This window comes from Diorhabda carinulata, chromosome 1, assembly GCF_026250575.1.
Source record: "Diorhabda carinulata isolate Delta chromosome 1, icDioCari1.1, whole genome shotgun sequence".
Lineage (NCBI taxonomy): Eukaryota > Metazoa > Arthropoda > Insecta > Coleoptera > Chrysomelidae > Diorhabda > Diorhabda carinulata.
In genome coordinates this window covers 2,496,330-2,521,584 of record NC_079460.1, presented here as the reverse complement: position 1 = coordinate 2,521,584, position 25,255 = coordinate 2,496,330, and the positions used below count along the sequence as shown (strand labels likewise).

The following is a 25,255-nucleotide window of genomic DNA, read 5'->3' as shown; positions in this document are numbered from 1 at the left end:
TTCTACTCTTGAAATGAAATGAAAATTAATCTTCAGCATCAAGTTGAGTGGCCAGGATCATGTTAAAAATTAAGAAAAGTAAAGGTGAGTGTTGAATAATAGCCGCGAATATGCAGCAATCGCCCAAAATAAGTCATAGTAAGGGGACTAAGCATAGGTCACATTAAAATTATGCACAAATATTCATTATGAAGAAGTAACAAACCTATATGTACAGCTTGTAACCAAAACATACTGTAAAACATATAATATATGAATGTACATTATACCCTTCGCAAAGGCAATAATGTAATTTTCCAAAAGATATGAAAACCCTACTGGGAAAGAACTACTTAATAACTTGTGATTATATTACCAAATCCATAACTAAGAATATAAATGAAATATATGTTGTCCGCTTTATCTACTGTAAAGAGTCTTGTTTTATTTCAAAAAATGCATTGAATGTTCAATATTTTGTTGGTGTCTTCGATAAGGGGAATGGGCATATACCTCTTACCACATTACAGGCTTCACGTGCACGCGCCTAGAAGCTGACTCATGCTCGTTTCCTATATTTTCTATTTCAATGATATTAGTAATAAAACGGATAAACTAACAGAATATATTAGAATACGTTTATCTTCATGATCACGACAATTTTTGGCCTGAGAGATTTATTTCTAATACACTAATGCCACTTAAATAAATTTGAAAAACATAATGCTGACGCATGTGGTGATATAAAGAAAACCTAATAATATAGTTAAGTTATCCAAAACAACCCTCTTCACAGCGGCGCATCATCATCAATTACTTATTTATTATTATGTTATCTTGCTATAAATTTTGAATATGTTTAGTCTGTCTGTAAGTTTTATAGATTCCACTTCAACCCCATTGAAGTATCATCTTCAGTTAATTATTATTAATGTGACAATAATGAACCATAAATATATTGGTTAGGTCAGATTGGTGTAACCATTTATATATTCTTCTAGTATGTTAGTCAGATTAGTGTAACTATTTGTTACTTTAAATTATTAAATTCTCAGTTTGGTAAATAAATTGTTTTTAAAAAAGCAAGTTGGTGAATTGAGTTATTTCATTACAGTCTTATTCATAAAAACCGCGTAATCAGTAATTATTAAATAATGGCCCTATTACTTATGAAAAACAAAAAAACGATAACGGTATATTTGCCATTACTCACATGTCTATTGTACTCAGAAAATGATAACCATGCTGATTTGTTGAGTGTCGGACGACCGCTACTTCGTATAAATAAATTTCGTTCGTTGACAGCAATCATTTTGTTTTGTTGTTGTTATTAAACTCGCTGCCTGAAGAGTGGCAACAATAAAATTTGGTCGTTCCAAAAAGGTCGTAACTGGACAAACGAATATAATTGCTATCAAGTTACGTGGGATAACAGAGAAAATAGGCCGATATATTCGCTTGAAACACTTGAAAACTAAAAGAAAATTTACAACTGAAATTAGTAGATGTGTAGAAAGAAAAAAGTCGGAACAAAATTTGGAAGAACAAAAAAATTTGAATGACCAAAATTGGTATATTGAATGCAATTGAAACTTTCGTTTAGCTGACGAAGCAAATCACTATATATAAAATCCTTATTAAGATGGTTGCTACAGAGTGGCCCTCTGAAATCAATGTATGCTCGTTTTTATAGCAAATGAATACATATAACTAATACACAACCCAGGAACTCTACTACAGGAAATTAAAAGTAGAATCAAATTAGCTTTGTGGAAATTCGTAAGAATCACTATTATATTCGAATCATCAAAAAAACGACTCAAAGAAAGCGTTTAATAACGCATACTAGTCCTAACTGTGAAACCTGGACATTGAGAACAGATATAGTAAGTAGATACAGAGTAGATACAGAGAAATACTTAAGATAGGACGACTAAGTTTGCCTAAATTAGGTGGAAAAATATGGACCATCACATCCAACACTAGACTCACTGAGCTCAAATGAAGGAAGAATATATAAATATGTAAATGCGGTCAGAAAGCCTACAAATGAGGATGCAAATAATGAAGATAGAGTATTATAGCTTGACCACCTTGTATCTTCATAAATCTATAACTATTTAGGTATATTAATGATACTCTTTATATATGAGACTAATACATCAAATACTTTCAACTATATTTTCAAGCTCCGACATTTATTATTTCTCTGTAATTAGATTTTTGCCAATTTTATTTTTATTTTTGATAATGAAAGTGATTGAAGAAGACCAAATTATCAGAATTTGATGTTAGCTATTTATCCTTTTATTTGTGCCCAAATTAGCTCGGTTAGATTCAAATCGCAGTAATATCCAAGCAGTAATTCCACGTTACTTTGCAATTTCATCAATGGCGTATTTTTTAATGCTGGAGTATATTGCTATGTTTTTACAGGTAGCCGCTGCTAACAGTTCTATCTATCCTGAATGATATCCATTATCCATAACTACAACGGAATTAAACCCAGAAAACATTGAGGTATTTTACGCTCACTGACATTAGTCTGTGTATGTGTGTGTGGGAGTATGTTTGTATGTGTGTGTATGTGTCACTTTCAATTTGTTTCAAGTGAGAACAAGTGATTGAAAGGTACGTACAAACACGTGAATTTTTTTAGATTTAAATAATTCGAAATCTAACCTCTTGTCTCTTTAAAAGAAGTAGGATTGATGAATCAGCTGTAAACACTGGGTTCTCCAGTATCGCAGCAAGAGGGGTACACAATAGATCATTTGGGTCGAAGTGTATACGAGACCCCAAATCCATACATACATACATAACCGGTATTGATAATTGTATATTTACCTTCCGTTTTGGTGAACTTCATTTATCGTATTCACACATTACACACACATAAGAAAATGTGCCCTAATTTGGTTCGCGCATTACGCCCCATTTGTAGAATTTTTTTTATATGAATTTTATTGTTTTTCCGAATTTCTATAATGTAATTGTTATATATCAACAAATGGGGAAAGTTGAAACTAAAGATCCAAGAAAATGAACAAAAAAGTGTGTTAGAAAATGTGCTAATTACGAAAAATGGAGCTGGAGTCAGAAAAATGAGACTTGCAGCTCACATTAATTATCTCAAATCTATCCGATTTCTTATCAAACGAGACTGAGATCTATTTTTTATGACTTTGAAGATAAACAAGGATTGTTTCATCTTCTCCTTCATAGTCTTATTACCATACGAATATGGGTTCAATGTTTGCGGTAGCGCAAATAACGGAAAAAGAAAATAGACAAAAAAACGTTGATATCATCTGTGTTAATTACATTCTAGAAGACTGTTCTAAATAATATCATTTTTTATTTTAATTCGTCCAATGGTAGGGCACGATTACCAAGTTTACTCATCCCCAATATGGGCTATTATTACACGACAACCTTTCCCAATTGGAATTTTCTTCTCTTTTCTTCCATAATAAGTCTAAAATCTGTTCCTTCTTCGATATTTTACCTCATCCTGGCTCTAGGTTGTCCCTTCACTTTTTTCTTAGTCGACCTCTGCTCGGTGTTCCAATTTGAACTATATTTTTTACTATTCTAACTAATCTATCGTCTGTCATTCGACTTATATGTTGGCTCCATTGTTATCTACGTCACATATTTGTCTGATGTTTTCACTTCTTCCTTGGTCTTGTAATGTTTTTCCCGAAATTAGCCTGAGAATTTTCATCTCTGTGGTCTTCAAAAGTTGTGTCGTTTTCGATATTCCTGCCCTTGTTTCTTATTAATAAGTCATTATAGGTGGGATGATTATCGCTTTGTGAATTCGTTTTTCTTATCTCATGTATTTGTTTCGCCATATTACGTTCAGAACGCATCCTGCGACTTTATTTGGTCTAGCTACTTGTCCTCTCATCTTGTCTTCTAAGTCTTCATAATTGCTGCTTCATATGCTGATTCCAAGATATCTTCAAACCAATTAATAAATATTCTTAAAACGTTTGTTCAGGATAATTAACCGAGTTGTCTCGCCAGATCTTTTTGTATCCATAACACCTTTTTTTCAGCTTTTTACGTATTTTGTATAAAATTCTCGTACTGGCCTGAAATTACCGGAACAAGAACCTAGTTCACTAAAAAAAAATCGGCAAAATCACGATCATATTACCGAAAATAACAGATAAGAGTAATTTATATGCCTACCTGGGTGATTATACGTTCGTCATGTTAATCCGCTAATACGATAATACGCGTGGGTTAACCACACTAAATGTCGGATATTGTAGGCCTGGAAACCAAACCCTCCTACGGCTTTCTTCCTATACGGTACACTGAGATAAATACAAATCTTTAAGCGACTTTCATAAAAACATGGGAAACGTAGATTTATAACAATATTTTGTCACATCAACCCACGATCATCGCTGGCTTTGTCAAAAGCTAATGATACAGAAATTAACCGCTGCTATATTATTTGGAATGTTCTTCAATTTCAAAAATTGGTAGAAAATATTGAATTTATTGATACCACTTATTAATTGAGATGAAACTCCAAGATTTTAACAAATATCGCTAGTCGGAAGAGAGAGAAGTGGCAGTACATATAAGGAAAAAAACGGATATTTATTGTTTACAGGACCAAAAGCAATTTTTTTTTTTTTTGGAAAAATGGCACATATGAACTAATGAACTCATATAAAGTTTCAGTATAGTTAGTTCGGTTCTCTTTTTAATTGTCTAATTCCTTCCTTGATCCACCTATTCTCATTTGAACCTTCTTTATGTTTTATTTCTACATTCGGATTTTATTACTTCTCTTGCTATACTTTCCGGTTTAATTTACTCCTTTTTATTCATTATACTCATTAGTTTTCCCTAGTTTGTTATTATCTCGACATTTCCCCATTTACTTTTTAGTTTACTTTTTGTTAAATCTGCTTCTATTTCCAAATTGTAAGTGAGATTTCGATTGTTTCACTTGATATCCATCCCGAAATAAAATCATTTTTGTTTCAAAATTTATACCTATTGTTGGGTTTTTATCTTCATTTTATGTCTATAGTTAAAGGGTAACTGTCATACTAGGAAACAGAAAAAATGAAATAATTATACTATAGGAAAGTTTATCGTTAAGTGGCCGTAATCAGAAACGTTGGTGGGTGAAACCATGAAACTCAAAAAGAGAATATCCGGCAGTTTCATCAACGTTCATAACTGAATGAAGATACTTTATAATACAATAACATTTCAATAAAGAAATAGTTTGAACTGATAAACTAGAGAATATTTGTTAAGTTTGGATGAATAATAAGCTCAAGAAACAAATCCTTTTTTCAAAAGTTGATAGGGTGTCAACATATGTTAATGAAACTTTGTATGATTTCTGCAAGTGATGTGTGATCTATATATCTAAGCATTCCGTAGCTTATTTGATATTTACAGTATGTTTGGGATATGCCAGTTAAGGATGCATCAAATTTATTTATTACTAATTATTGTTTTAGTTTATTATGTTCAGCATGTATAAAAGTGAATATTTAGTCGTATTTCAGTGTATACCATGAAGTTAAAGTCTCCCACGTTCTTCCTTGTTCATAATAACATGCAAATCGCCCATTGAAGTTACCTTACAATTTTAAATGATTTCGACGCTTCATGTCTATTCTTTCCTTCAACTTTTCGCTTTTCATACCAGAAGTAATTCATAAACTCAGTAACATTTTTCTTATGAATGCAAAATTGTTTTGGCATTTAATATACATCTTGTCTTGTTTGTACTAACATTAGAAAGTACGGTAATGATTATTTACCTCTAGAATAAATTTTAAAATATCTAATTATGTACCAGACAGGCTAATCCGTTTTTAAAACGAGCCAAATCTCTGTTGTGTCTGTATATATGCAAACATATATCGATGCGTGAACGGTATTTTTATCTTTAACTTTTTTAAAACTGATTTTTGAAGAAAGAGGTATTGTTGTGACGTTTTAGGTTATTAAAATCCAACTCTCTTTAAAAATACTTATTAATATAGAATAATTTAGATATTAAATATAGATAACTGTATTGAAAATTGATAATATGCATTAATTAAGTCGATTCACAAACAATGTCGTAGCCGTCAATGTCATTAAATTATTTGGGAACAATGAAATGAATTTGTAGTGTACAAATTCAGCCACAGTGACCGTTGTGGTCCCTTAGCGAGTGATTATTGCTTTTGGAAATTGCAAATTCAAACATTGTCCAATTTTGTTGGCGTTATGAGAGCACACCCAGATAACATGCAAAATATATATTCTTCTCACATTTTGGATAATTTCAGTTCTAGCTAAATGATTTTTCAGATAAAAATTGTTTAACTATGATGCAATTATAAGATATTTTCATCGTATGATGAAAATAAAAAAGCATTTCAATAATGAATGAACCAAAGAAAATCTAATAACTTCTTTTACCGATATAAGATGCCAATTACGTAGGCGTCAGTTTTCATATTTCATTCGTTTAGTTTCAGAGAAATATGAAAATACTGGTGCCCACGTGTTGTGCATCTTTAACCTATATAGTCGCTCCACTAAAAAGAAGTAATAATATTTTATTAAAATATACTGGTACATTTAACATATCTTCTTTGTGTGAAATATGAATGAAAAAACGTTAAAACAAAAAATAAATGCATAAATCATCACCTAATATCTATCCATTTATACAAGAGATTACTTTTAAATGGTATATAATGTCGCAGTTATTTTAATAACTTAATTTTCGCATCACGAAAGAGCATTGACACTACTTGAAGTTCCCACCCCCACGCAAATATTAAGGAACCGCACCTGTGTTTTTAGAAGCGGATTCACATTTATAAAGTAAATAAACGGCATTTTCACAGATTTTCCCCGATGTTAATGCCCTTATAAACGATGATTTGCTTACAACGTACAAACAGTCCGCGGTTGCAAGATTAGCAGAACATAATCTTTTTACGGGTTAAAAGCAGATGCAAATTCATTATTAGGCGTTAAATTGATTTAAAGATTTATACTGGGTGGTTGATAATAGTTTGTTGTCAAAAATATCGAACATACTTGAGCTCCTAAGATAAATAGAAATATACGTAGTGCAATCCCTGAGTTCTTAGCCTAGCATAGAAAGATAGGTCATAAATAAATGAAAACTGTTATTATGTTTCAATATATTATCCCCTTATTTATTTTCACACACTTTTCAGCGATGTATCTTAAGAGTCAAACAGTAACCTCGGATAGCGAAGCACTGGGGACTGAATCATTGTCATGAAGCAAGCGCACACCTCGGCTAATTTTGCCGCACCTTTCTTCAATAACTTTTTGACGCAACTACCTCAGTAAGTCAGAGTGATAGGCCGCGTTCATGGTCGTATTTGATTTCTCAATCAAAAGTATACCCTGGCAGTCCTAATATATTGTAGGCATAACTATTTTCGTGTTTTTCGTGACCTTTGCTCTTTTCGCACCGGCTCTTTTTTCCCATATCATTCCATGGAATCTCTTTTGGATGTCGGATCATAGTAAAAGACCATAGTTTTATAATTTGGGGCAATTGATCGGATTACACTTCATTGGTCCTCATGGAATAGCTCTAAAAATCACTCACAACATTCTACTCAACGGTGCTTTTGCACTGCGCTGAGAATTCAGGACCTTTCGCAAGTGGGTCATCTTCTAATGATTTTCAGTTTCTCTACTCTGTTTTTGATTTGTGTTGGCGTTAATCCGTACTTATTAAAAATTTTATAACAGCTCGAAACTATAACAAAATTTATCGAACCAGCAAGTTGAAACTTCGTGTAAAGCTTGATTAGCCATTTAATTGACTGAATAATAGACGAAGCTTTATTTTCATTTCCTTTTATTTGAGTGGTTTTCATCTATTTCTTTTCGTTCAGCATTATGGAATCACTCTAAATTAGCTGAAAATATGTGAAATATTTCTAGATGGGTTTCGTGTTGTCATGCATAGCAGATACATGCAGCAGATAATGAATCAGTACAATTCTAGAAACTAGGTGATAGTAAAATTACTCGTGAACCACAGGAGAGTTAGCTAACGACAAAGTTAGAAATAATTCGATAGACTTATCATAGAGGTTTTAGTTTAAAACCATCTAAGCTCTTGAAAATGCCTTTATTTCACAAAATCTGCCAATTAGTTTGCAATTGAAACCTTGAAAATCGTACGGAATGCTTGTTAAAAACAGTAAGTGCTATAATAAGTTTATACTGTAATGGATTATACTTTATACTAAATTTTTTTAAATATGTTACTCATATCCGAGGACTATATCCTTACTTTAAATAATTTTTTTACAATTTTAACATTTTGATTATACGGAAAAATAATTTAAGACATTTAGATTAACAAGTAAATTTTAAATAAGAGAACAGGTTTGAGGTAAGCAAAACCTCAGTTTATTCATATTCATGCACTGCTAGGAGTTGATAAAATGAAACTGTTATGGTTTGGAATAATACATGCGTGAATTGAGAGCCTTGAATAATATGGAGAATGAGCCAAACAAGAAGTTAAGTGGACCAGATTGAGTTTTGGAAATGTTTAAAGTGTGTTTATTAAACGTAAAAATAACATTATGGTCGAGTATTTGGTTCTATAAATAGGGATATGACAGTGTGAACAGTGACAACAAGCAAATGATTTATTTGTTGTCACTGTTCCTAATATATCCGACCCTTTTCATAAAATTATTGAAAACACTGCAGATGGTAGCAGAAATTAATCTGATTGTTAGGAAGAAGGCTAAAAATAATCATAAATATAATTTTTTTGATCCTGATACAGTAGTTCATACAAAAACAGTTGAGAAGATGTGGGGAAGTGCTAAATACAGGATCAAGTGATAATAAGAAGATAACAAGCATCATGTTATGGACTCTCATTTAGCTGAAAGAAAACTGAGACTGTTTCGGACTCAATATCAATCTTTTTTCCACCAAAATCCTATTGATTACTTTTTGGAACGTGTTTTAATTTTGAATAAAGCGTTGTATCTGATAATTTATAGCAACCAAGTTTATATGTAGAATGGCGGCACTTAAAAACGCCCCATCTGTAGCTGGATGTGGTGTTAATATTTAAGTATCAAAAATGAGGGTTCTACAGAATTTGTAGTACCTACCAAATGAGAAAATGTTAGAACCACGAGCGCATGAGCATAATTTTGACAAAACAAATCAAGGTCATGACAGTTCATTTAAGTTCGATACAAAATCATCATAAATGAGTATAGAATAATAAATATCTACTCATTGAGTCATAAAATAAATGTTCAATAAAAGGACTAAATATTTTATAAATATTTAACTCGAATGTTTCTTTATATTAATCTAACCTTGTTTCCCATTCTTGTGTTTCATTTTTCCAGCAACTTCAGCAAATACAATCAAAAGCAAAACAGCGCCAACATTTTTTAATTTCATTTTGCACAATTATCACTCACAATATATAAACACACAAATTTCGACATAAATGCGTTCAATGCATTTTCTCTAAATCTTAACGTTTAGTTTTCGGGAGTTCGATTTATTTACTAATTTTTTTGTATAAATAAAGCACGTGGTCGAACTTTCAGTCGTATCGAAGTCACAGACCCCACGCCAAGAAGATGTGGACTGAGTAAAATGACTTAACACAAGCTCTTAGTCGGTTGCTTGAGATGAAGCGATGTTGCCGATCATAGCAGAGGGATCTCTTCGAAGCTCTACCGGATAGAGGGTATTTATGTATATTATAAGAATCAATTTGCAGCTCTTCGACATAGGAGAAAAGAATGTCAAATTATTTGAGGAAAATTCGTATACGGGCCAGAAAAACAGAATCTGACTGGAAAAAATTGTTATATACCGAAAGCAAAAAGTATTTAGCTGTCGACTTCATTTATGAATATTCTCACTCTTTAATGTAGGAGTAGCAGAGTTCAGTTACAATTTTTTTCTAATCATTTGTATTAAACCTTTAAGAACAGATATTTTCCTATTGGTATGAATAAGAAGTCTAACCGGGATGCCCCAAGATGAAATCAGCTATCTAAATGAATTAATAAAATAATATATGATTAAAAAGCATGTTTTTTTTGGCTAAAATTTCTCCATAACTTGATGAGATTAAGTCAAGAACGATTATGAACCATTTTTGAATGTAACAATACCTTGTACTGTACCAATATCTATAATGATAGCGATTAGCTGTATCAGTTAACGCAGGGCTTCCCAACGTGTGGTCTGCGGACCTTTGAACTGTTGCAGAGATTCTCAAGTGTTGACCCGCCGATAGTTTAGTAGCGGTGGATGTAGCCTCCTTTTGTAAAACTCTTAGGGTCGCTTACGTGTCGACTTTTACCATGATCTTCTGAAATTGTACGATCTCAGCTGTTCAATCAGACTGACCATTGCCTCGTATGCTCTCCTCACTTTGTGTGTGGTAGACGGTCGCCCGATTTTTCTCGTTTTTATCGAGATATCATTCAATGCTGAACTTCCTTCATCAGTACACTATTTGCTTTGTGCTCAGTTTATTACTTCCACCATGCATCTGTAGCTGAAGTCGGGATCATTGCAAAAGCTAGCAGTTACTCCATCGCCACAGTAAGAAAAGCTCCCGGGTGAAATTAATTATGAATGAGGACGGTCAAATGAAGAACAGTTACATTACGCAATGCGAAAACCTGGACCTCGATTCTAAAGAAAGTAATGTTTTTTAAGAGGGAGAACACTCACGAAAACTCATGCAAAAGCAATTGACGAAAATTTATTTCTTGTTAAGTTATCGGGTGATATTGTTTTTTGCATGCTAGACGTGCCATTATCAAACAATACTGTCAAGAGATAGATAGTTGACATGTCAAATGAAGTGAAAGAATCACAGGTTTCTCGTCTCTAGCACAATTCATTTTTTCTCCAAATAAATTAAACTATTGATGCTGCGGGGTTAACGTGGGGTGATTGAAAGAAATGGCACTTGCATTATGAAGTTTTAAATTCCGATGGGTTTCAACTTGAATTCTACTAGTTACCGTACACTTCACTGACAGGGGTCGGCCGTTGATTTTTGCTTGAAAAAGGGGTGCGCGAGCTAAAAAGGTTGGGAATCCTTGAGTTAACGTAAACGTGACTTCATCGGATAAGAGTATTTTACTTGAATGATCGTCTGTATCTACCTTTTACATTATGATTTCACGAAATTGCATTTTGTGAACATGATCACCTTCATATATATCTTGTACTACTGTTAATTTATAAAGAAGCTTAAACTTGTTACGTGCGGATCCTACACAAACGTAATCTTGTAATTTATTTTCCCCAATGAATGTGCAGATTTACTATAGAATTGTATACTCGTATGTTCAGATGTTTTTTTTTTGTAATTTAATGTATTATTTAAACTAAATAATATAACTTTACACCCTGTATACTTTTAATTTATTTATCTATATGACTTGAATTAATTGAAAAAGCAGTTTTTTATTACAGAAATAGAAATGTTGGCTTAATTTATACACACTATATACAAGCAGGTTTAAGAATTGTTTTTTGCTCATTTTCAACTTCTTTTAACAATTACCCTATTCGCTATGTTTGTCTTATCTTCTTCATATATCTAACTTTCTGTTGACAGGTATCAAGTTTCTTAATTTCTACTGACCACAATTTTTTTTCCATTCATTACAGATATCTGTACTTTTGATACTACTTTCATAAATCGATCTCCACTTTACTCTTTTATTTCATATAAATTCTTATAATCAATTTAGTTTTGAAACCGTAGTGTACACTATTTAATATGTATTCGGAGCTTTCCAATTCTTATGTATTTGTAATCGGGTAATTAATTCAATTAATCGAGAATTTTGGTGTTAGTATATTTTCTCTATAACAAAAAAACATTAAATTTATTCGGCTCAAAAATCAATATTGAAATTGACACTTGACATAAATATTCGTTATTTGCTGCAATACCAAAACTAAAACGCTCATAAACTAATTGGCAAAGATTAACAATGTAGCTACTCAAATTCCCGACTCCACCGATATTTTCCTGAAGTGGCAACGTTTTTTAACGCACTATACTGAAATAGCCTACGAAACGCCACCACTTTTTCCGATTCAAAGAACATGCCGACAGTTTTAAATCTTCTGTTGTATCTTTCTATCCCTGCTTTTATTGTAATTAACCATACCTGGAAGTTAGTAAAAAACTTTATAAATGATTCGACGAAGTTTATAAAATGTAATATTTATATAAATTTTCATTGATACTAAAGTGAATTTAGACTTATAATAATTTTCTTTAATTTGTATACAGTCGGGTGGCTCTTAAGATGTTTTTATGAGACCTGAACAAATATACTTCTACAGATTTGGAAGTGAAGATAAACCAGTTATACATTTTTAGAAGAGGTGACTCTTAATAACCCATAAATCGATAGTGAAGGTTTTGATTAATGAGCAACACTATTTCGTATGTTATGAAGTTCATATACGTTCAATACTCTTTCACATATATAGTTATGATGTATTGTGAAGTAATGCATAAAATTCATACATTGTACAACTACAAATTCTAATGATGGTAGATTACGGCGAGAGACCTGACTTCGAAGTCATGAAAAAACAGGTCATTTATTGAAAGAAATACATTTTAAAAGACCTCCAATTGCTAGAAGCACAGCTAAATTTAATGAAACGAGAAACGTGAGGAGTGCTCCAAATCTGTAATACCAGGAATCAATTTATATATTTATATAAATGTTAGTCGCTTGAAGTAGAATTTTCAAAGAAAGAAAAACTACACCTATAAAATGTTCAACTTGTTCGTGAGCTCTCAGAAGATGAAACGGAAAGACAAAACATACCACGTGCTCCAAAAAATTTATGTTTGGGTAGCAATCGTAGGGGAAAATTTATTAGTTGTTATTTCTTTCTCGGGAATTAAACAGCAGTGTGAAATTTGAAACATTTCGCATTGCCTAAGTGTTGAAATTACACATGAAATGACTTGTGTAAGTGCACAGAACGTCTAAAATTCTGTAAATCAGGTCTACCATTTTCTTGGCTTTTGAACGGGACACAGTTTTAACCATTCCTAGAATAAAGAGTTTTGGCTTAATAGACTGTTAAAACAAAGAAAAATGACATTGACAAATTTGACGTTTTATTTTTTTTAACTTGTCAAAAAAGTACATGCTAAAAAGAGAAGAGAAGAACTTGTACATAATAAACTTATGCTTTATAAACAGATACTCATGCTTGTATGGACTCATGGTATGCAACTATGGGGATGCACCGAAGCAAGCAACCTAGGAATAATCAAAATATTCCAAAACAATGCACTGAAGAACAAAGTAGATGCCCCTTGGTACGTTCGCAATAGTGACCTACGTACAGACCTGAAAGACCAGACCATCAAGAAGTTGGCTAAGAGTAATCTCCATCTCATGTCAATGTAAGACTCAAAAGGATCAAGACCGCTGAGTTAGCTTAGTGTTTTTAATGTATATGCGGAGCTTGTGTGTCACTATACACTTTAGTGCAATCTATTCTACAGATCCCAAGAAAGTGAGTAAACTTTTTGAAATGATTTTACATTCTATTAAAAAATGAACGTTTTATGAATTGTTTACATTACTTATCATAACGCTGTACTATGGCAAGTAGCTCTAAAACTTTTTCGTTTTGTTTTTATTTTTGGCGAATCACTTATTTACGTAACTAATGCATCCATTAGACTGAATTATGCTAAAAAGGAAAAAGGCGAAATAATAAGCATTCCATAACCTGGGAAGACAGTAAACACGCTATAGTCACAGACACCTACCTTATTTATCAAGATTGTTTGGAAAAAACCACAGTACACGTAACTTTTCATATTGTGTATAGTTCGTTCCAAAATATTTCGCCTCGTCTAGATGATTTTTTATTCCAATCAGTTCATTATGTCAGCCACAAAATTTTTTTAGGAAATTTTTCCTGTAAACTCTTTACATGCATTGTTCGGATGCAATATAAATGCCTCTAGCTTACCAGTTTATACATTGGTGTGTTAAATAGCTGATCTGCTCTGAAAAAGCAGAGATGGTTTCATCAACCGGAAAAGTAATGGCGACTGTTTTATTGGGATACGGGATTATTGACCGTCTTTAAAAAATTAACAAAGAGTATTTCAAATCATTCCTTGTTAAGGTGAAGAGGGAAAGTGCTAGAAAGCTATCGCATATTAAGAGAAAAAAAGAAAGAGAAAGTTTCATCCCCACAACGCACCTCACACATCGGTACCATAGCTAAAATTTACGAAGTTTACTCCGAATTAGTTGATCACTCAGCGTATTCACCAGTCTGGCACCCACCCACTTGTTCCTGTTTCCCAACCTCAAATTTTCAGTTACTGGAGAAAGATCTCAATCAGACGAGGACGTTATTGCAAATGTAAACGCCTTTTTTGAGGATAAAGATGGCAACTATTACTTGAAAAAATTATAACATCGCTGGACTAAGTCCATAAACTTTAAACGGGACTGTTTTGAAACATAAAAATGATTATGAAAAAAAAATGTCTTGTTTCTCCGCTAGTTTTGAAACTTTTCAGGCAACCCTTCTAATAAGTATATTTTAACAGATTAAAAATGTTCTCAAGAAAGTACTCGATATTGATTGGGGAAAGATCTTGGAACGAACTATACCTGTGTTATAATAATATAAAATATTCTGAATCACATCAACATTCTAATAAATATTTTCGACGTCGATGACAAGTTATTTTGGTTTCAGCTGTATCAATGGAAGTATGAAAAATATAAACAACGAATCAATAATTCATTTTATTAAATACACATTTTATACAGACCGTCTGTTTGTTCCGACGTTATTGGAAGATATCGATGCGTCCTATTTTTATAATAATGACCTTTTCACTATATAAAGAAATACTGTGAACCTTACATGTATTGATAAAACGTTGTAGGGGAAAAATAATGTTTAAGAATCAACAACGTAATTATCCATATATTGACAAAAAATCGAACATGACTTATCTTTTATAGAAGCTTGTTGGCGAAAAAATTATGCCTCTAGACCTACTCTTATAGTCGATTTGGCTAACTCAGAGGATGACAGACTATCAAAAATGCCTCTAATGGAATATTTCTGCTAATAAAAGAATATGTTCTTCCAACCCCTTTCCACCTCAAACGATAGAGGGTACCACTGATGTGAACGTTTTTCTTTGTACGGGTTAGCAAAAAAATAGAAATTGTTCATGAAAGAGGAAAATACAATCATGCATGTAACTAACATAGAAATAGAAAAAGTAGGAAACGAGCATAAATGAGCTTGTAGGCACGTGAAAGTGAAGCCTGCCCAAGTAACATTTTTAGTAAAAACCACGTGGGTGTCACCAAAGGAAAAACTTGAAAGAGTATCGTACCTAGTGGCTGCCATGTGGTTACCGCTAAATAGCCACGTAGCTACCACGGATATGGAGAACACTTTTTGGTCTCACACCACGTTCCAATCACATTTTAGGAACTTATCCCGTAATGATACAGCTACGTACCACCCATGTGGCTGAAATGTGGCAGGATAGGTGGCAGTTTAGTCCGATCTCTATCTTTATAATTATAAATAACACGTTGTCTCAATCCAATTGCTTTGAGGCTATTAATTTTTGATACTTGTCTATGTCGATATATATTTGACAAAACTGAATACAGGTCATTGTAAATTGAAAAAGTGTGATTGTGATTTAGTGAAAATTATGGCGGTTACCAATTTATTGAACCAGACATCTCTTTTCGATTTCTTCTTTGTGAAAGAAATAGACTACTGTGACTTCAATATACATACAAGTGCCGTGAATTTTTTTTTATTATTTGTAATTGGTCAAGATTAATAAATACTGATCTATTAAATATATTTTTTGTACTACTGAAGATAAAACTTTTGCGTTTTCAGCGTAAATAAAGGGGAAAGAAAACAGTTATATTTAAATTTCGAAGTTGCTATGGAAATAAAATAAACAACCAATCAGATGCCATACATTGTAACATCAAAATGGTGCTTTGGTTATTTTCGGTGGTTAATGTGATCGTGTATTGACGTAACAGCCTCTTCGTCTAAGTTCAAACATACGTTATATCACTTCTGATGGTACTTGGGTGAAGTGCAGTATCCTCAGAAAATTTAGCAGAATCGGGCAATTAAAACTCGCAAGAATCATCGGAATTGATTTCAATATTATTTATATTTTCAGTTTGGATGGCGGATGGTGGATGAACTATCTAAAACTTTTCAATGTAAACAGATCAGATAACAGCTTCTTTAGTTGAAGCCTAATCAACTCTTTCTCTACTCTGAATCCACATATTCCTGAAATTGATCTTTTATGAAAACCTTAAAAACAAACTAAAAAACTTTTACGAATGTTGGTAGTGGAGGTTTTTTGGGGTCGCTGATTACGAATTAGGCAATGGTGTTTCGAAAATAGGAAGGTGGATCCAGCTTGGCAGCTAAAAAATGACGAAATTGATTGTTAGCACTGAAAATTGGTTATTACAAGTATACTAACAAACCAATGAAATAGGACTTATTAACATTTAGATTTTATTCCGAGAATTATGTCCACAAAAGATAAAATAAACTTAAGCCTGCAATTTTAGCAGTCGCTTTCACATTCTTCATCACTGGATTCTAAATAATCCGTTTCATTTTCACTATCGGTATGTCCATCGATCACAATTTGTACTTTACTTATATAAAGTTTTTCTTTACGTTATCGGAAAGTCGATATGACCGAAGCAGTTTCTCAGAAACATAACTTTCGACGATGCTTAACATGACTTTTACTTCATTGACACTGCTACTCGTATTGCAGGAATATTTAATACAAACACTCTGTTAAAAAAATTGTTAATAACAAAAGAGTCGGTTATTTGTATAATATAATGGAATTTCTTAATGATTATTTGTTTAAATAACGTCATAAACCGAACTTGCCGCTATTTTTGACACCGTTGTACAAAAAGTAGTATTACATACAATGTTGCAAATTGGCGCAGTTATGATAAAAACTGTTGCTTCCTTCTTTCGTACTTCCATCTAAACTGAAAAAATTGGAAACAAACAAAATTTTTTTAAATTCGAAAAAGAAATTATGCCAGCGTCAGGTTTTCAATTAGGCACATTCCCTTTTTTGGGATCTATGAATGAACGAAATTTTCAGTGAATGGTATTTGAGGTGTAACTTTTTTACCATACATGATAGCGAAAAATTGGAAAGTGCGTTCTAAAGAGTAGAAGTAGAAGAAAATGGATGGAGCTTTATAGGGAAAAATATTCAGAAGCAAGCCTAAAAAATATTGTTATGCAAGTTCTAGTGGCCAATACGCCAGTGCAGCTATCAAATTTGTGCTTAAAAAACCAAAGTTTTGAAATTTTAAGGCTCGTTAATGACAAATATTTTTCTAAAGCTAAGAATTGCGAAATAATAATTATGCTTATTATTGTTAAATTTATTAGTAACCGACTCAAACCAAATTCTTTTCCTCATTATTTAATGGAGAGGGTTGAAATGAAACACACCAGATTCAGTATTCGTTTTTATTAAATAAACATTTTCTGTACTCCATTTAAACACACACGGACTTTTTGATAAATAATTTTGCTAAGAAGGACCATAAATTTGTTTTTCTAACATTTGGTCAACAGTTTTTAACTCTTCTGTATTCAACTATCATTTCCATACTGAATACGGTTTCGTCGTTAGAAAAGTTTTATAAATATAAATAATATCATATTATGCAACTAATATGTCGGTCATATTATTGAGTATAAAAATGATTTTTTTTATTGGTTTAATTGGTTTTTGTATGAATTTTCTAGCATCCTAGCAATATTAGTTATGTATTGAACTAAACTGATGATTGTGGAATGAAATCTAAAAAATACTAGCTTTCGGACGATCTGTAACATCAAGCTAAGTATATATATTTCAACTCATTTCATCTTTAGAATTTTCGTAGATTTTAATTTGAAATTTTGTATCTCTTAAGCATTTTTTACCCAAACCATGAATAACCTAAACACATACGGCGGATGTAAATACGGTCAAATTAATTACCTGACCTACAATTTCACAAAGGTCGTTTTAAATTCGCTGGTAAATTCGGCCAAAAAGGTTAGGTTAGGTTTCAGTTCGTAAAATCGTTGCTTGGTTGAATGTCGTGTAATATTTTGTTACGTACTTTACAATGTTCAGTTTTCAGTTCAGCATTTCTTTAATTATCTCCAAATTTTGGTGTATTTGTATGAATTTGAACATTTTTTAATATATAAGTTTGTTAGTTGTATACTTAAATTTTCATTACTCAATTTAAATATTTTCTAATATCTAATGCAGGTGTTTGGTATTAAAATAGCACCCTAAAATCTGGCCGAGTTTACATATACAAATACTGCATCTCAATTTTCTCTTGCCGAATTCACCACACCAAGGGGTCATTTACCTGCTATCTGGTCGGAATTTACTACAGCCTATTATTTGATATCTGACAGAATATTGGTTTGTGTATTATTTTTTCAAATTTTTTATCTCGATACTATATAAGTATTGATAGAAAGATACTTTGATTTAATTGTGAGAATTTTCTAAATAAAAAAGATGAAATGAATCGATCTTTTTAATTATATTCGTGATAAATATGTAAGCCCATAAAATGATTAAATCTAACAATTTGTTTAAAACATTCTCATTAAATCCCGTACCGGCTCGTGAGTAAATCTTTGTATACCAAAAGATATGACTACAGTTACTAGAAATATATAAATGCGGGCTTATTTTACAAAATTTAAACATCTTTAGAGCCTGGGATCAATATGTCTAATATAAATACGAACTTGATGAATAACAATTATACTTAATGTGCTGTAAAAACTTGATAACACTGTCTACAAAACTTTTGTTTTTACAACTGGCGCACCGCATAGGATTGGTGTAACAATGTTAGTTATATAATTAAATAATATTTTGAAATGTAGTCTCATAAATTGAAAAAGAATTGAATGACTAGAACTAGAAAAAGAAGGTTATGTTGAAAGAGAAACAACAGTTGATGCATAATATCAAATATTATTGATGTATAAATAGGAAAAAAAATTGTTAATTTTTTAGTTTATTGTCATGATTGACTGGCGTGTATTTCCTTCCTCTTTATGACGAAAAATCAAGTATTTATATCAAACATATTGTTCTCTAGCTCTTAACCTGCATATAAAATATATTGATATGTTTATTATTGCTTTTAAAACGATACGATATGAATTAAACGATTAGATTTGCTCACAAGCTGTTGTAAAAAAGCAACAATTGATTACCAAAATAAGCAATTTTTTACTATATTCAATTATCTTAGTAAGCGCTCTAGGTTTGACTAGAAATTCTTATAGATTACAAGTACAGACGTACTCAAGGATACTACAGTAAAAAATTGTACGAAAAATTTAGATTCAAGGTATTTTAATCTTCTGAAGGTGTCACAGAATTCATGCGTTGAAACGAGAAGTAGGTAGAAAGAAAAAAATTCAACTTGTACGAATTCTGTCTCGATAGGTCTTCAAAAGCTATCGATGTCTATATTCCACATCAAATATTAGATACAAACGTCACGCATTATGATTGATTCAAAATACTGAAACAAATTTATTATGAAAACAAATATACAAACAGTCTAAAAGAGATTTTTTGGACAAGTATGCATCAATTACCAATATGGTAAATGGTAAATGGCTAGATGTAAATCGAAGTAAAAATCTTCATGATCAGTACGTTATCCTGATTTAAATTGTCTAGGTTTTTCCTATCCCCATATATTTTTCTTTTGGACAGCTGGGAACTTGATATTGGATCTTTTATTACGTATTATCTGACCTCGCATTATCAATGTAATTAATTTTGGTCGAGCAAATGTAACAAAGGGATTGAGTGCCAATTTCTCTCAAAATTAGGTATTTGTAGAAATAGGATCTATGTGCCATCGACTATATCCTATCAAACGAGAAAAATGCCAGGAATTTGGATGTAGTCAAAAATCAATCAGGTGTTAGATGGCGCTTTATACAAGCGTGTGGTCGTTTCTACATCGAAGGTGTCAAGTGTCATAGTATGTATCACTGTATAACTGTGTGGTTCGTCGGTTCATACTATATATCGCTGTAGCGAATAATGAACTTCAGAATGGATTCATGACGTTGCAATTAATGGATGGGAGGATAATATTACGGTTGCTTGTAAATCCACTTTCATAAATACATTTGAAGACCATTATAAAAAAAGATGAAATGTACTAAATGTTTTATTAAAACACCTAAAAGTAACGCCAGATGTAAATGTGACTCCTCTTTTTTACGAATGAAAAGCGCAAACTGAAAAAAGTCAAACAGGAAAGTTTGAAATCGACCATCGGAAGGCAGAAGCAAGTCAAGTTCGTACCTACATCAACTCAATCCGACATGTTCTATTTCATCCAGCTTTCATGCTATACCTTGGGAATCAACTTTGGGCAAAACCAACAATCATGCATAACGTCTTGTTTTTTTCGCGATCCAAATTTAAGCATTTTATTTAGAAAGAATATTGTTATTTGGAGTGACAACCTAGAATAAAAACCGAATGATTGTGTTTGTTTAAGTATTTTTGGTGAGTTGTGAACTCCATTTAAACATAGATATCTGTTAAGTGGTCAGTGCGATGGGGATTCCGCCATAATCTAAAAAAAGCGTACCATGGAACCAAAAAACTTACAAAATCTTAGTAAAGTTATCAAACCAAAAGTAGATTAACAAACACCGGTATATAATATTTTAATTAACCACCTATCAGATAAATAAGGTTAGTGAGAACAAGAATAATGTACTAAACGGATAATTGCCTATAAAGAGTTCTTTTTCTACGTGAAGTCTTTCTTTATAAATTCCTCTTTAATAATTTTAGCACTTATCCCGTTTGCTTCTTCTGCTCCTCAATAAGAAAAAGTTTATAACCTCTTGTGGTATTTAAAAACAAATACGATGTATTTTACATGCCACTTATATAGTATCATCATCCTCACCTCAACTCGTCATTTCAAAGAATAAACTTCTGAGACACCAAATATAAACAAATTTCAGTGAATACACTAAGAATACTGGTTAGTAGCAGTAGAAAGATCATAATACAGATTACAATATTTGGCAAGTTGAATGCATGCCAAATAATCATCATTGTTTAAAACATACTTTATTAAATTAGCAAATTCCTTAGATATAAAGCAAGAAAATTTTTGGGACGTGTCCTTATAAGCAAATACTTTCTTTAAAATTCACTAGATGAATAAATGGAAATGTTGAGCTCAAACATTTATATTGAAAAGAATTTTATTGATTGTATGTAGATGTTGCGAAAAAAACTTGTTCGAGTCAATATGATGCAGATGTAGTTAATGAAAGACATAATTTTGCAATGAATTTATTGGTTGAGGAGATAAAAACAAAGCGTGCTCATTCTGCGGCCAAATATGTTTAGAACATTCATCGGCAGGGTAATCGGTATGCTCAATAATTCATATCAACGCAGTTAAATCGAAAGTCCAAAAAATGTTGTCATATTAACTCGAGCAGTGCTTGTAAACATCAAGAAGTGCCCTAATAACTTGAAGAGGCGTAGTCTAGGGGTTTTGAGCATATATAAAGTATATTAAAGATTTGATTTTATGGCATGCATTATTTGTTCTTTTACATATTACTCGAATATCTACAATTTTTAGTGGTTCAAGTTCTACTACACAGACTTCTATTTACAACATATAAAAAGATATTAAAGACAAATTAATATTTAATAATTAAAATCCTACCTCAATACTGCTCCTGAATAGGAAATTTTGCGTTGCCAATACTTGTTATACAAGTTGACATGAAATAATATATTTTCAGTTTATATTATTCACGCATATTAATGTAGGACAAATACCTTTTAAATAAAACTTTCACTGAAACTTGTTACATGAAAACTTACGATTATAACAAAAATTATATTTTTCTATACATTTACTTACGTGAGGAACGGTTTTATGGAAATAGTCGAGAAAAAATATTTATTTTTCCCCTTTTACAAGTGTTTTATAATTTTTCTAATAAAATGTTTAGCTTTAAACTTCGGGCTTGTTTTTAATCAGTTTTTTTAAATTATTAATTGTTCGAAGGAAGTGGTAAGTGCACAGAAACAGACTAAAGCAAGACGTAGTCCTGAAATAATTTTCGACCATTTTCATAAGATTCGTCTAGAGTATTTTTTCATTAACCTACATACATTTTAGTCCTTTTAAGACTTTGTAGTGCTATACAAATAGAAGTGTTCCTTGTCTATCTTATTACATTACATCGTGTCATCATATTTGTCTATGGATTGTGTGCGTATTAGAATTTTTTTACTTTCCGAAGCAATCTCCAAACAGCAATACGCAACGTCATTATAAAATCTGTCATATTGAAAGCAAATAGTGATCAAACGCATAGAAAATGTTTCTATACAATAATTATGTGAACGAATTCAAGTTTGATCTGAGGACGCTAACGAATTAAAGGTAGAAACGTTTTATTCTAGCAGATCATTACAGTTGATCAATCTGCACTATTTTTCAAATTTCGTATATAATTGGTTTTCACTGGATTTTTGTAAAAAAAGTAAATTTAGCTTAGTATGAAATAATATATACACTGGTGATTTGCACATTTGGTCCAGTTATCTTTGAAAAGCGAACAGCACGCCTTGCATAAATGATTAAATATGATATATTTCTTCAAAATGAATTTTACAAATTTTAAAAGACAGAAATAAGTTATCTAAATTGTAAGATTCGTCATTTAATACCTTCAATATCCACCTTCAACAATTGATTTATTTTTATTGAACGAATATCATTCTTAGCTTTCTATTGGGGTAGATCTTACTATAAATTTAATGCTATTGAGTTAATTTTGAACAGATGGAAAACATAATTATAAAATTATATTAGTAGAAAGAGATATGATAATTAACATGTTATAAATATATAGAAAGAATTATTAGGCTTGGAATAAATATCTACTCAATAAAGATATTAAAACAATAATAATATATGTAAAAGACGAGAGCTCAGATTCGAAAAGTGATTAATCAAAAATCAATATTTTTCGTAGATTTTCATTTGTTGTATTTTCGGAAAACACGAAATAAAATGAAAACTTAATAGTTTGGTAAAAATGCCGATTGTAAGAATAACGTTTATTTCTACTGGAAATTTGATATTATTTGGATGCAGTTTCGTGTCAAAAAAAATTTTCAGTATAGATTCGAAAGGCTAATGTTATGAACCAAATGTCGTTCACCACGCCCTTGACATCATATTCATAGCTGAAATCATCAACTAATCACAGGTTTGATATGAAGGTGAAATATTGTTTTGTACACCATTACTTCGAAAACGGCAGTAGATACACAAATAATCAATGTATATGGATGATGTATATACATGTCTGGAAGAAAAGAATTATTGAAGAATCAATTTAATACTACTTATACATATGTAATTAATACAATTAGAATTTCAAGTTTTTCTCGAATATTTGACAGGAAATAGTTTGAACCGGCCGTTATTCTGTTCAAGCAATTGAAGAACTGTAGCTTGATTTAAATAACTTATTTTTGTGTCGAATTATAAATTAGTGAGGCTTTTATTAATTTGTTTATTTCTTTTGCGTCGTCAGCTATAAATCTTTTTCATATTATCGGCAGTACAGAGCTGTGTGACTTTACAAACGCAATCCTAATTTTCAAAAAATTTTTCATACATATACAAAATTTCAAATAAGGTAGCCAAACATCTATCGTTGATAACGTGGCTAGTTCATTTACGGTACCAAAATTTCATCCAATTCAATGTAATGTTTCTTGATTTCTCTATACTTGCACGTATTAGCCATGAACGTTTTAAAAAGTTCAAAATATACTACATGGATAAACTGTGACGTGTGACATTATACGTTGGACGTAGCACATGTTGTTAACGTAACGTTTCTTTAAAACGTTATGTGATGTTTGTCAAAACGTCACATGAAGCGTAAAAAATCACGTTCTGTGAGTTAGTTGTCAACAGCAGTTAGCATCAGCGCCTCTAACGGAATATATTATATCCACATTACGAGATTATCCTACTGAAAAATGTTTCACATAATTTCCTGCTGGACTTACTGGAATTAATAAATGTATTGGCTACCTAAATGACTCTCCAAAATAATTACCTAGTTTTATTAGCTAGTTTAGGCTACATCTTCACACTGATAAGGGTAATTTCAGATATACTAGATAGTACGGATATTAATACATATTGTCTCTCACAAAATGTCTCCATTTATTCTAAGACCTACCTTTTTGGTTGAGATTTTCCAATTAAAAAGTAATTATGAGGAGATAATGAGGTTGTTAGAATGATTAGGAGTTATTTGTTAATATCGTTTGGTTCATTACAAAAAAATAATAACGGTATTACTGTTTATCATCATACAATCACAAGCTTTTATGAGATGTACAAATAGTTATTAGCGAGCATATCAAATATTTTCATTCACCACAATTTATTGTCAAAATAATAATTGTTGTTCAATCAGTCTTTGATTATTAATGAGCCAAACGGCATTGAAAATACTCATGTCAAAAAAATAAACATAATATTCGAAATAAAGGAGGAAGGAAGGAAGATACTGAAAATTGCACTGTCTGTTTTACAGATAATTATGTAATAATTAATAATGTCCTTACACTTAATTTAATATCCAAGCAATCGCACGGCGATAAGAAAATTTGTCCCGTGGATTGTCGATGTAGTTAAGAAATACATAGAAGTGCTAATGGCCGAACGATGGGTTCTGCGTTCGACTCACCCTGCAGGCTTCGACCCGGTCGACTCTGAAACAAAAAAGGATAAAACATGAGAAAACAGGTTACTTCGTTGGATTTAATAGCGAAAAAAGAATATGGGAAATTTTATAACTATCAAAACAAATACTATTGTAGTTCATAAAACAATCATTTGTTTTGTCTACTAACTAAATCAAGATTGGCCACAAACGTAGAGCCGGTACAGCTCTGGTTACAGGCATCCTGGCCCAGTATTGTTTTGTATATTATTATTGTAGAATATTCTTCAACGGATCATACATTATA

At 31.6% G+C, this 25,255-nt stretch overlaps 2 protein-coding genes across 5 annotated transcripts in view; both read right to left on the bottom strand.

Moving 5' to 3' along the window:
• Positions 1–9,647, bottom strand: part of LOC130896432 (laminin subunit alpha-2) — a 243,684-nt gene extending 234,037 nt beyond the window's left edge. The window contains exon 1 of the mRNA XM_057804561.1: positions 9,366–9,647. Coding sequence (XP_057660544.1) covers positions 9,366–9,453 — 88 coding nt within the window. The 5' untranslated portion in view covers positions 9,454–9,647. The remainder of the gene's footprint in view (positions 1–9,365) is intronic.
• A 2,476-nt stretch (positions 9,648–12,123) lies between these two features.
• The window catches only part of LOC130901464 (uncharacterized), a 92,571-nt gene continuing 79,439 nt past the window's right edge, over positions 12,124–25,255 (bottom strand). For 3 of the 4 annotated variants that reach the window (XM_057812902.1, XM_057812886.1, XM_057812911.1), the window contains one exon: positions 17,609–24,997. The gene's annotated coding sequence lies outside the window, so the exon portion shown is untranslated. Of the gene's footprint in view, positions 12,210–17,608; positions 24,998–25,255 lie in introns of those variants that run through there. The other variant, XM_057812894.1, reaches the window with a different exon arrangement.